Raw genomic sequence first — 11,118 nt, forward strand, 5'->3', positions numbered from 1 at the left:
GGATGCTTCCAATATCCAGAGGGGTTTGAAAAGGGGTGAGATTAGGCCATGGTGCTTCTCTGACGGTTATAAGGTGCCTGAGTTTGTGGGTGAGAAGTTCCATGAAGTCCTCCTAGGGCACAGGTTTTCCTTGGCTCACCCTGAAGGAACAAGAGCACCATGCTTCCCTGGGTGGAACTTCTCCTCGCTACTGTGTGTCTTCTGGTCCTGGGAGTCAACGTGTGGGTTCTCGTCGACCATCTCCTTACTATTGACGTGCCTCCCACCATCACGCACCCCCTGAAGTTTCGGATTCTGCACTATCTCTTCCATCTGACAATAACATGGGTAAATTTTGTTTCTTAATAATCATTTCCTGCCAGGGTAGACAGAACTTCAGCCTGGGGAAAGAATTTCGCCAAGATCCACATAGTTTAACAGCCAGTGTGTGTTAGTCAGTAATGATATGCCAGGCGTGGTATTGAAGACTTGCTAAGGACAACATGGCTATTAAGTGATCTGTATGCACCCTCTTTCCTTTACTTCCAACAAGAATAAGCAGCAGGGAAGAAACTGGGGAGTTGATTTCTAGTGAGAAACAGTCTGAGACCCTTACAAATGCCAGATATTAGATTGGGAAGGTAGAGTCTTTGGTGACTGTCTGGGTCAAGCAGCATGGGTCAGTAAGTCCTTACCTGGCTGGCTAAAATACTTCTGATTCCTCATCAGTAAAACAAGAGCTTTCAGTTAGGGATTTGTGAGCCCATGAGGTGTGTTAGAGTCTATGGTTGTTGATCAGTTTGGAATGGTTAGGGACAGCCATCAGGAGCTAGAGCCTGGGTTTCTAATATCTCCCAAGCAAGGGTTGCTTGCTAGTTAAACTTAGTTTGTTATACAGTTGGGGAGGGCAGAAGAAAAGTCTTATCCTGTCTTAAGTTCAGTCCTGTGTTACAGGAAACTAAATAGACAAAAGAAAATTTAACTTAAAAATAACTTGATATATTAATATCTTTATGTGACCTGAGACAAGGAGTGGGGGCTTTCTACCGTGTAAACTATTAAGAAGTGGTTAGCCTGAGGGCTTAGAAGACCTTTGCACCAAACTGGAGAGGTGACTCGGTGGTTAGAAGCAGATGCTGCTCTTGCAGAGGACCTGGATTCAGTTTCTAGCACTCACATAGTGGCTCACAATCATCTTTAATTCCAATTCCAGGGTATCTTCTGGCCTCCATGGAAACCAAGCATGCACACGGTACACATACATGCATATAGGCAAAACACTCATTCACATAAATTTTTTTCTAACTTAAAAAGATATTTAAACAAAGAAAGTTGAATTTAAAAAGGCAAAGGAGTTTAAGATTTGGGTGTGGCAAATAAACCCCAATCGTTTATTAAGCAGAACTCTGGAAGTGTTTGTTGAGTTCATGCAGGTTTCCATCAGTGCAGATGGATGTAAATCTAGGTCATTCTGTTCCTTGTATAAGAATATGTTGAGATAACTTCCCAGAGGACCAGGCTCATGAACTCTGCTGCCCTCAGTACATCCAAGGAAAGACGACAAATGCCATCTTTCCAGTAGAGATTGTGGAGGCTTTGTGTAGGGACCATCCAAAGGCCCAACTCTCTTCTAAAGTCATCAGTGCTGCTCCTACAGAGGGAAGAGTGCATGGGACAGTACAGTATGGATCAAGTATGGCAAAAGAAGTCTACTGCTGTGCCTTGCTTCAGTGACCATGAATGTGTTAAGAAGTGACAGCTAACTCATTAATTCAGTGACAGCCTCAGCCCTACAGTGGTCACAAAGCTGATCTATTCATTATGGAAAGACATACATAGCTCTTAGGTTCCAGGCTCACTTTTTGTCCCCTTGGGAATTACAGTGGTCATGACCTCAGGCTTATTGGTAGCCCCATCCCCAACAACTGTGTTTGTCACATTTAAAGAATATCATGATGTCACTGCCAAGGACATGGTTAATGGTCAAGAAATGAAGGGAAAGGCAGCCAACCTTTGCCAGGTTTATTCTGTGATGATTTCTAAAACTTGCTCCCTTTATTCCAATCAGACAAACCTGAAACAGATGATAATTGCTCTCTACTTCAAGAGTGAGGGAACTATAAGGAAGGGTATAACCAATTTCCCTGAAGTACAAAGTTTGGGGAAGCAGTAAGGGCGGGACACAGGCTTTATAGCTGCAAAGATTGTGAAGAGGGCACTGTGACAAGCTCTGGACCAAGCCTAGGCTTTGCTGTGGACTCTGAAGAAGAGACTAGCAGAGTCATATGGAACTAGGACCAGAAAGAGTGGCTTTCCTCATACTCTTTGAAGGAATGGGCAAAGCTATTATCAAAGGCTCCACTGTTGCATGGAAATCAGAGGCAGCATGGTAGAAATGAGCTGAGACTGGAATAGAACCAAGCTATTGGGCCACAGGTCTTTTCTAGAAAGGCAACCAGGAAATTCTGTCTGCAAGCAGGCGTGGCTCTTCTTTCCTTACTGCTTACATCTCCCATGCCCTAAATCTTCATGAACAGCTTTGGATATTCATGAATCTTGGGAGAAACCGGTTTTACCACATTCAAATGGGAGTTTTATGGAAAGTCCACAGTTGAGAGAGACAGCAGCATGGGCAGTGTCTGAAGGGTGGAAAGGACAGAGGAGTCAGGAAAGCCCCCAACTGCTCTCTCTTTCCCACAGGGGACTATACTTGAGAAGATGAACATTTGCTCCATGCCCTACTTTTTCCGCTTTGTACAAGACATCTTTGTGTCAAAGAAGAGCCTTGGTGTGTTTGTGAAGGACCTGCGTTTCGGCACAATCCCTGTGAGGCTCTTTCAGCCCAAAACAGCCTCCTCCAAGCCCCGGAGAGGCATCGTCTTCTTCCATGGAGGGGGTGCAGTGTTGGGCAGCCTAGGTGAGAAACATCCCTGTCGTACAGAAAGAGAGGGGCCTCACAACCTCCACAACCCCGTTCACTTTTCCATGAGTATCTCTTTGGAGGGAGTCAAAGGAAGCAGCCATTGGAGCTCCTTTTGTGGGAGGCAGATTAAGACTGAAGGTCATGTCAGTCAAAGGGACTGTTGCCTCCATGACAATGTTTTCTACAATTTGATATCTCTGTCGAGGCAGGGGCAGTGATTGCCTAGTGGGACTTCCAGGGAATTAGGTATGATGCCAACCTCCCATCCCCTTTGTCCCACAATGGTCCCAAATCCATTACTTTTCTCAGATTTTCTGGATCATCTTGGTCCAAACCCATCTTCACTTGCTCACCCCCTCCAGCCCACTGCTCCATTGTCAGCAGTCTGGCTGGTCATCTTTCCACACCAAACAGATCTTTAAAAATACAATTCAGGGCTGACCATTTGGCATTGGACAACCAACTGATGTTCTCTTCCTTGGAGAAGACTATTTCTCTTGATCTCAACATTCTTTAACTGCCTATAGTGTTTTGTGTAAGGTTGAGGCCTTGTGGGCTTTCCTCAATCTAGGTTAACATGTCTCTCGTCATCCAATACCAAATGGACAGCCCTGAAAACATACGTACAAGTAGCATTATACAGACTGAGCATGCTGTATCAATATTTAGGAATATATATGCATGTACATACATGTATATAACAACAATTCATGAAAAAAGAGGCCACATATTTTAAAGAGCAAGAAGGGGTAGATGGGGGCGGGTGTTGGGAAGAGGAAAGGGAACATTTTATCTAGAGATTCTCTCTGACACTCTGAAGTCAGACCCTGGACCAATGGATCCATTCCTGATATCTTGTCACAAAGCTTACATTGTCCATGTTGATGTTGGTCCCCAAAATGTTTCCTTGCTTGCTTTCTGTCTTCTCCCACCCAGAGTGGAAACATCAAGAGTGTAAGGGAAACCTGTGTTGTAGCTATCAGTGGATTTTCGGAGTCTAGAGAACAAGACTTAGTCCCTCCCCTCATTGGCTTGCCAAAGTAGGGGGCTGGACCTTGCAGAACACAAATGGGATGGTGGTGGTTTCAGATTGGACAACGTAGGCCCAGAACAGGAACTGACTGAGTCACAGCACCTCATTATTTCTAATCAAACAGTTTCTCCAATAAAGTGAGACTTGAGGCCAGGACCAAGGGATGGAAGGAGCCAGTGCTACATAACTGGAGATCTGAGTGAGGTGAGGAAGGCCTGGGCCCTAGACTGCAAAACAAAGGACTCCAGAAAGTCAGTCACTAGGACCAACAATATTACATTTCAAAACAATATTAAGAGAAAGATGATTCAGAGGTTTGGAGTACTCACTGCTCTTACAGTGGAGTCTGGTTCAGCTCCCAGTGAGTACATCAGGCTGCTCACAAGTACCTGCAACTCCAGCTCCACGAGACCTGACTCCTTCTTCTGACCACTGCACTCCCCATGTTCAGATACCCCCTCCACACAATCCACATAATTAAAACAACAAACTCATTTGAAAAGACTAGGGGGAAAATTCTACAAAGAGCCAAGAGTTCAGATGAAAACAGAAACTAACATAGCCGAGTGCCTTGGACAAACACAAAGTAGGAGCTTATTCTAAATATTTTTAGTTTTTATTTAATTATACTGGATTGCATAAGGCCATTTTTATACAACTATATAATATCCTTTGAACATACCCCCTCCATATACCACTATCTTCTGCCCTCTGGTCCCTCTCATTAGTCTCATTTGCTCCCTAGGCTACTTTAATTAAATTTAACTTAATTTTCAATTTTATAGATATATATTATAAATCTATATAAAACCTTGTACTCACAAATGAAAGACAATGGGTGACATCTGCCTTTCTGAGACTGACTTAATTCACTTAATATAATTATCTCCAGTTGTACTCATTTTCCTGAAATCAGCGTAACTTCAAATCCCACTGTGTATATGTGGCTCATTTTCCTTATTCATTCCTCAGCTGTCGGACACCCAGATTGGCTTCCTAGTTTAGGGATCATACATAATGCTGCAGTAAACAGTGGTGTGCAAGCATCTCGGCTAAACACCCAGGAGTGGTGCAAGTGGACCGTATAACAGATCTACTTTTAATGTTTTGAATAATCTCCATACTAGGCAGATTAGTTTACATTCCCACCAACAATGTTCGAGGGTCCCTTGTCTGCATGCACCCTCTCTAGTATTTGTTGTCATTTCCCCCTTTCTTCCTTCCTTGCTGCCCTCCTTTCTTCCTCTCTTTTTTGAGACAGAATCTTACTGTGTAGCCCTGGCTATCCTGGATCTCACTATGTGGCTCAGGCTGGCTTTGAAGTCACAGAGATCCTCCTGCCTCTGCCTTGGCTGAGTGCTGGGTTTCAAGGCATGCACCACCACACCTAGTTCTATGTTTATTGTCTTAATGATGGACATTCTGACTGAGGTGAGGAGGTATTTCAAGTGAAGTCTGAATTTGCTTTTCTCCGACGTCTGGTGAAGTTGGACACTTCTTCATGTTTATTGGCCATTTGTATTTCACCTTCTGAACTGTCTGTCTCATTAGCCCATGGATTGGCTGGATTGGCTGATTTCTCATTCAGTTTTTAAAAATTTCTTTGTATATTTTAAATAGTAATTCTCCAGTAGATGCGCAGTTAGGAAAGATCTCCTATTCTGTAGGCTGCCTCTACATTCGTCTCGTTCACTGTGCAGAAACTTTTTAAATTTTAATTTTATGAAATCCCATTTGTCAATTTTTGACATTATTTCCTGAGCACCTGGACCTTGCTCCAAATGTCCTTGTCTGTGTGGATATTTTAAAGAGTTTCCCTACATTTTTCTCTATGAGTTGTAAATGAAGCGTGGGCAAGTGGAGGAGGAGAAGATGTAAGCTATTTCCACTGACCTCACCAGAGATACCTGGTGCAACAAAACAAAATTCTGAAAGTTTGCTCATCATGACATATTTTGGCACTAAAATTTGACTTTGTAAAATGCCGCATCAAATGTTTACCTGGCCCCACGATTTAGCATCACCCACTGTGATGTCTCGTCTGTCTCACTCTTGTCCTAATAAGTCTAAAAAAAGCAAGCAACATATGCAAAGCTCTGAAACAGGAATTACTTGAAGGACTTGAAGAGAAAGATGTCTAGGCAGGTCCTGGGACAGAGTTAGTAGAGTCTCCATATTGTCTGTGTAAACTCCTCTTGAGGCCTTTAAGGGCACTCACATCACAGACCCTCTCCCTAGCCTGACACAGCTCCTCTCCTAGGTGGATCCAGCCGTCCCTACTTTAAAAGTCCTCAGATAAAGCTGATGTGCAGTCTTCAGACCTTGTGGAGTAGAGTCACTGACAGAGAAGCTGACTAGATAGCTCAAATCAGACCCTCTCCCCTCAGGAGTGTTAGCCTCCAAGTCTACTTTGATCCTCTGCCCAACAGTGTAGCTGGTGTGTACTCACCTAGTAAGCACCCATAAATATTAGAATTGTCTGGTGTCATTTAGAGATTCATGATGCCTACTTGGCACAGCTCAGAGATTGTTATCCAATGAGTTGTGGCAGCCTGGACAGAAGATGAACACAGACTGATAAGGGTCATGTATACCAAGGGAATGGGCTAAATCAAAGGGAATTCTGTTTGGGGACCTGTGTAAAGATACATACTAATGCCAGGGGACCTACCTCCTAGAACTTCAAATGTAGCACCATACTAATCCAAATTGCCCATCTACCCATCATTTGTTTCCTAATCAAATATATACATGAATCTCTTTTGAGGCAGGGTCTCTTGTAGCCCAGGCTGGCATCTAATTTGCTATGTAGTTGAGAATGACTTGAACTCCTGATCATCTTGACTCTATATTCCAAGAGCTGGGATCACAAGCATGTGCTGCCATACTCAGCTCAATATATGAAATTCTTATTATTTCCAGGCTAATCCTCCAAAAGTGCTTTATCCTTGTTTTTGTTCATTTAGAACCTCAAAATTTCCTGGTCTTCAGTTTCCCCACTGTAAAATTAAACCATGAGCCTCTAAGTCCACTTATGCCCCCAACATTTAAGAAATTAAGTCAGATGTCTGGCTTTGCCTTGTCCTGGTGGCCTGAGTCACTTCAGAGGGGGCACGTCTAGGAACAGAAGTATCATTTCTGTGATCTTCATATCAGCTGCTCCCTGGGACTGTGGTGGGGTGTTCTGGGCACTCTTCATACAGTGCACTATACCTGGTGTTCTCTTGCAGACTGTTACCATAACCTGTGTACGTTCCTGGCTCGAGAGACAGATTCAGTGCTGCTGTCGGTGGGGTGAGTAGTCTCAGATGGTGGGTGGCTTACCCACAGAGCAGGGGAAAATACAAGGAGTGGCAGTCCTAGATGTCTTTGCCCCTAGAGAAGCTCTCACATGTGACCATAGCATCATACAAATGAGAAAAGGTCTGGAAAGCCACTCATCATTGAGGATTGAGTGAGGTAGCCATGGTGACAATTAACTACTCTTACTCACTTTTTTCATGCTATTGCAAATACCAAAGAAATAACTTCATTCAGTCTATGACCAACTTGCTTCACTGCTATTCTGTAAGACAGAATATTCTCAAAGCAAGAGAGCATAATACATCAAATATGCTCACCTTGTGGTAGCCAGGAAGCAAAGACAGAAAGGGCCAGAGACAAGGTACATTCAAAGACAGCCCACCCCCAGAGATCTATATATTACAATTAGGCCCACATTCCAATAATGTCATCAAATTATAAACCCTTAAATGAATTACTCTATCAATGATGTCAGTGTTCCACAGTCTAGTTACATCTCAATGATTTGATCCATATCCAGGGAATAAGTTGCCAGCATAAACTTTTTGAGGGGTACTTTATATATCTACATAATAGTATCCCACCCCTGCACATCCAAGGGTCATGGTCAACCCATCATATAAAATTTATCTAGTGCAAGAGTCCCCAAAGTTTAATAGTTTCAGCCCTGTTAAATGGTTCAAGTCTATAGTCTTCTGAACCTTGGCCCAATTCTCAGCTGTGAATTGTCACAAATTAAAACAGCAAATTGCATTCTTCCAACATACAACAGCATAGAGCAAACATCCTCATTCACAAAAGGAATAATTAGTGTCATAGAGGGAAAAGCTGGGACCAAGAAAGACGAAAACACAGCAGGGCAAACATTAAGTCTTATAATTCCAGTTTCATTTCCAAATGATTTGGGCAGTCATAGTTCTACAGTCCTGCTGGCTGAAGTCTACTTGGCCTCCCTCTTAGCCTCCATCTGCTCTTTGTCTATGGTGTTCTTCCGCATATTGCTCAAAGACATGGCATCTCCTACTTCCTCAGGTGTCCACTGGAGCTTAGTCATCACCTCGCAGGTTTACATATTCCTTCTCATTGGCATGGTGCAGGGACACCAACTATCTCATGCTTTTCTTGGCCTCCCAGGCTTAGCTTTGAACCTGGGTGGAAGCCTCCACAACCCAGTGACTACATTTCATATGCTTGCATGCCCAGTATTGTGTGGATGATGCCTTGGTTGCCATCAGCTGCAACACTACCTGGGCTCCCTTAGAACATGGCCACGTTGGACTTTGAGTGTCTGGGCAACTAACAATAGGAAATGAGTCCCAGGAAGACAATTTTCTAGGTGGACTAGTACAAACTGGGTACCCTGGCAGTACTATATTTTCAAGCAAAAGTATTTCAAATGAGTTTACAATTTTATCCTGGAGTCTGTCATGGGTGAGGTAGATCTAATATCTAAGAAGCCCTGGAGGACTCTAGTAAAAAGCATTTGATTGATTTTTTTAAATTTATTTAAGATTTTAGTGTGTGTGTATATCTGTGCACATGTGGTTGTGGTTGTGCAAAGAGGCCAGGGGAGGCCATCAGATCCCTTGGGGCTATAGGCATTTGCAGGACACCCACTGTTGGTGCTGGGATCCGAACTCTGGTCATTATGATTGAGCAGCATTCACTCTTACCCACTAAGCTGTCTCCATAGCCCATTGATTTGTTTTTCAATGTGCTAAACCCTTTTTACAATGTCCTCCGAGTCTACAGCTTTTCTGCCAAACTATATGTTTTCTTTCTTTTCTATTTTTCACCTATAGTTCTCACTGGCTAAGTGTGCTGGCAAGATATCCCAGAGGGTAAAAGTTGCTTACTTCCAAAGCAGTACCACGTCTGATAACTACTGGAAAATGAATTAAACTATGAATCCACCAGTAACTGAACAATTAATAATGTTTGAAACTTCATGGTATGATAATCTCTCAATGACAACTGAATCAACCACTTGGGCACTAAGATTTGAACAAAGAAGTCTTTTAAGTGATCTTCTGAACCATGTGATATTAGGCAATATTACATAACCATTTAGAACCACAAGGGTATGCCAAGATAAGGGAATCTTAACAGGATAAAATTCAGTAACTGAATTTTGGCAGCTTCTTCAAACTCACACGGGGGAAAATCGGAACGAGTGTCTTCAATTGCTAGGGTCATGTGGAAGATTTAATCAAGTAGACTCTTGGGTGAGTAGAGGATGCAATTCACAGAAATTCCTGCAGTGCTGTGGTAATATTTTATTTGTGCTCTAACAAATAAAATTTATCTGGGGATCAGAGGACAGAGCCAGACACTAGATTAGACGTAGAGGCCAGACAGTGGTGGCACACACCCTTAATCCTATCACTTGGGAGGCAGAGATCCCTCTGGATCTCTGTGAGTTCAAGGCCACACTGGAAACAGAGCCAGGCATGGTGACACACACCTTTAATCCCAGCATTTGAGATCTCACGTCTTTGCTTGGGAAGGACACATACCTTCAATCCCAGGAAGTGATGGCAGGAAGCAGAAAGGTACATAAGGCGTGAGGACCAGGAACCAGAGACTTTGGAGCAGTTCAGCTAAGACCCACTCCAGTGAGGATTCAGAGACTTTCAGTCTGAGGAAAAAAGATCAGTTGAGGAGTTGGCAAGGTGAGGTTGGCTGTGTGGCTTGTTCTGCCTCTCTGATCTTTCAGAATTTACCCCAATATCTGGCTCCAGTTTTTTTTTTTCTATTTGTTGGACCTTTTAAGATTCATGTTACACAATACTGATATGTTGTCCTCTGTCTTCCTTCTGTAGGTACCGAAAGCTTCCTCACCGCCATCATCCTTTCTCTCTATTGGATTGCCTGAATGCCTCCATTCACTTCCTGAAGTCTACGAAAGACTATGGGGTGGATCCCTCCCAGGTTGTGCTCTGTGGAGAGAGCATTGGAGGTGGGGCTGCAGTTATTATCACCCAGACCTTGGTGGGCAGAGCAGATCTTCCCAAGATCCGGGCTCAGATCCTGATTTATCCAGTCCTCCAGGCATTGTATTTCCAGTCCCCATCAAAGCTGCAGAATGCAAATATTCCATTCCTCACCAAAGATTTCATGATGAACTGTATTTGTAGATATCTGGCCATTGACCCCTCCTGGAAAGATGCCATGTTGGCAGGGGCCTGTATGCCCCCAAGTGTTTGGCAGAAGTATGAGAAATGGCTAAGCCCTGACAACATCCCTAAAATGTTCAGAAGCAAATACCAGCGACCCAAGTCACCGGCACCTTTTAATGAGGCTGCCTACCTAGAAACCAAGCATACTATGAATACAGATATTTCTCCCCTCATAGCAGACGACAAAATCATTGCTCAGGTTCCTGAGGCATTCATAGTGACCCTTCAGTGGGACTTTATCCGTGATGATGCTTTGCTTTACAAGAAGCGCTTAGAAGACCAAGGGGTCCCTGTGACCTGGTACCATGTAGATGGCTTCCATGGCTGCGCTGTTCTTTTTGATAATAAGTTTTTCTCTTTCCCCTGTTCCTTGGATGTCGTAAATGCTGTGGTCAGTTATATAAAGGGCTTATGACTGCAGCATGATGGGAGAATGATTGTCTGGCATGCACAAGACCCCACTCTAATCCACAGCAGGGAAGAAAGGTGAAAAAATCAAGGATCAGAAGGTAGGAGATATCACATCATCCCTGGTGCCTTGAATGAGAAGGACCAAGGAGAATTTTGCCACATCTGAGGCTAGGGATGAGTCTTTTTTTAATCCTTTCTTTTATTCTTTTAATGTATAAGATAGTGAATTTTGTTACATTTCATACACACATATTCTAAACTTTGCTTTTCTTTGATGTACATACCATGTC

The 11,118-nt window shown here is 43.3% G+C and overlaps 1 protein-coding gene across 1 annotated transcript; it reads left to right on the forward strand.

Moving 5' to 3' along the window:
• The first annotated feature begins 159 nt into the window (after nt 1-159).
• On the forward strand, nt 160-10,832 carry LOC128096155 (arylacetamide deacetylase-like 4 family member 1). The gene is made up of 4 exons (XM_052715355.1): nt 160-327; nt 2,680-2,896; nt 7,166-7,229; nt 10,061-10,832. Exons 1-4 carry the CDS (start codon nt 160-162, stop codon nt 10,830-10,832), a joined length of 1,221 nt encoding a protein of 406 aa, XP_052571315.1.
• Nucleotides 10,833-11,118: the final 286 nt, after the last annotated feature.

The sequence above is a fragment of the Peromyscus californicus genome, unplaced genomic scaffold (genome assembly GCF_007827085.1).
Source record: "Peromyscus californicus insignis strain IS unplaced genomic scaffold, ASM782708v3 Scaffold_5__1_contigs__length_169319896, whole genome shotgun sequence".
NCBI lineage: Eukaryota > Metazoa > Chordata > Mammalia > Rodentia > Cricetidae > Peromyscus > Peromyscus californicus.

What these genes read in the sequence shown, in the direction of transcription:
- LOC128096155 (XM_052715355.1), top strand. Translation starts at nt 160, where the DNA reads ATGCTTCCCTGGGTGGAACTTCTCCTCGCTACTGTGTGTCTTCTGGTC. An exon ending in TGCAGTGTTGGGCAGCCTAG is followed by an intron (nt 2,897 to 7,165) that starts GTGAGAAACATC and finishes GTTCTCTTGCAG; the next exon opens with ACTGTTACCATAACCTGTGT. An exon ending in TCAGTGCTGCTGTCGGTGGG is followed by an intron (nt 7,230 to 10,060) that starts GTGAGTAGTCTC and finishes TTCCTTCTGTAG; the next exon opens with GTACCGAAAGCTTCCTCACC.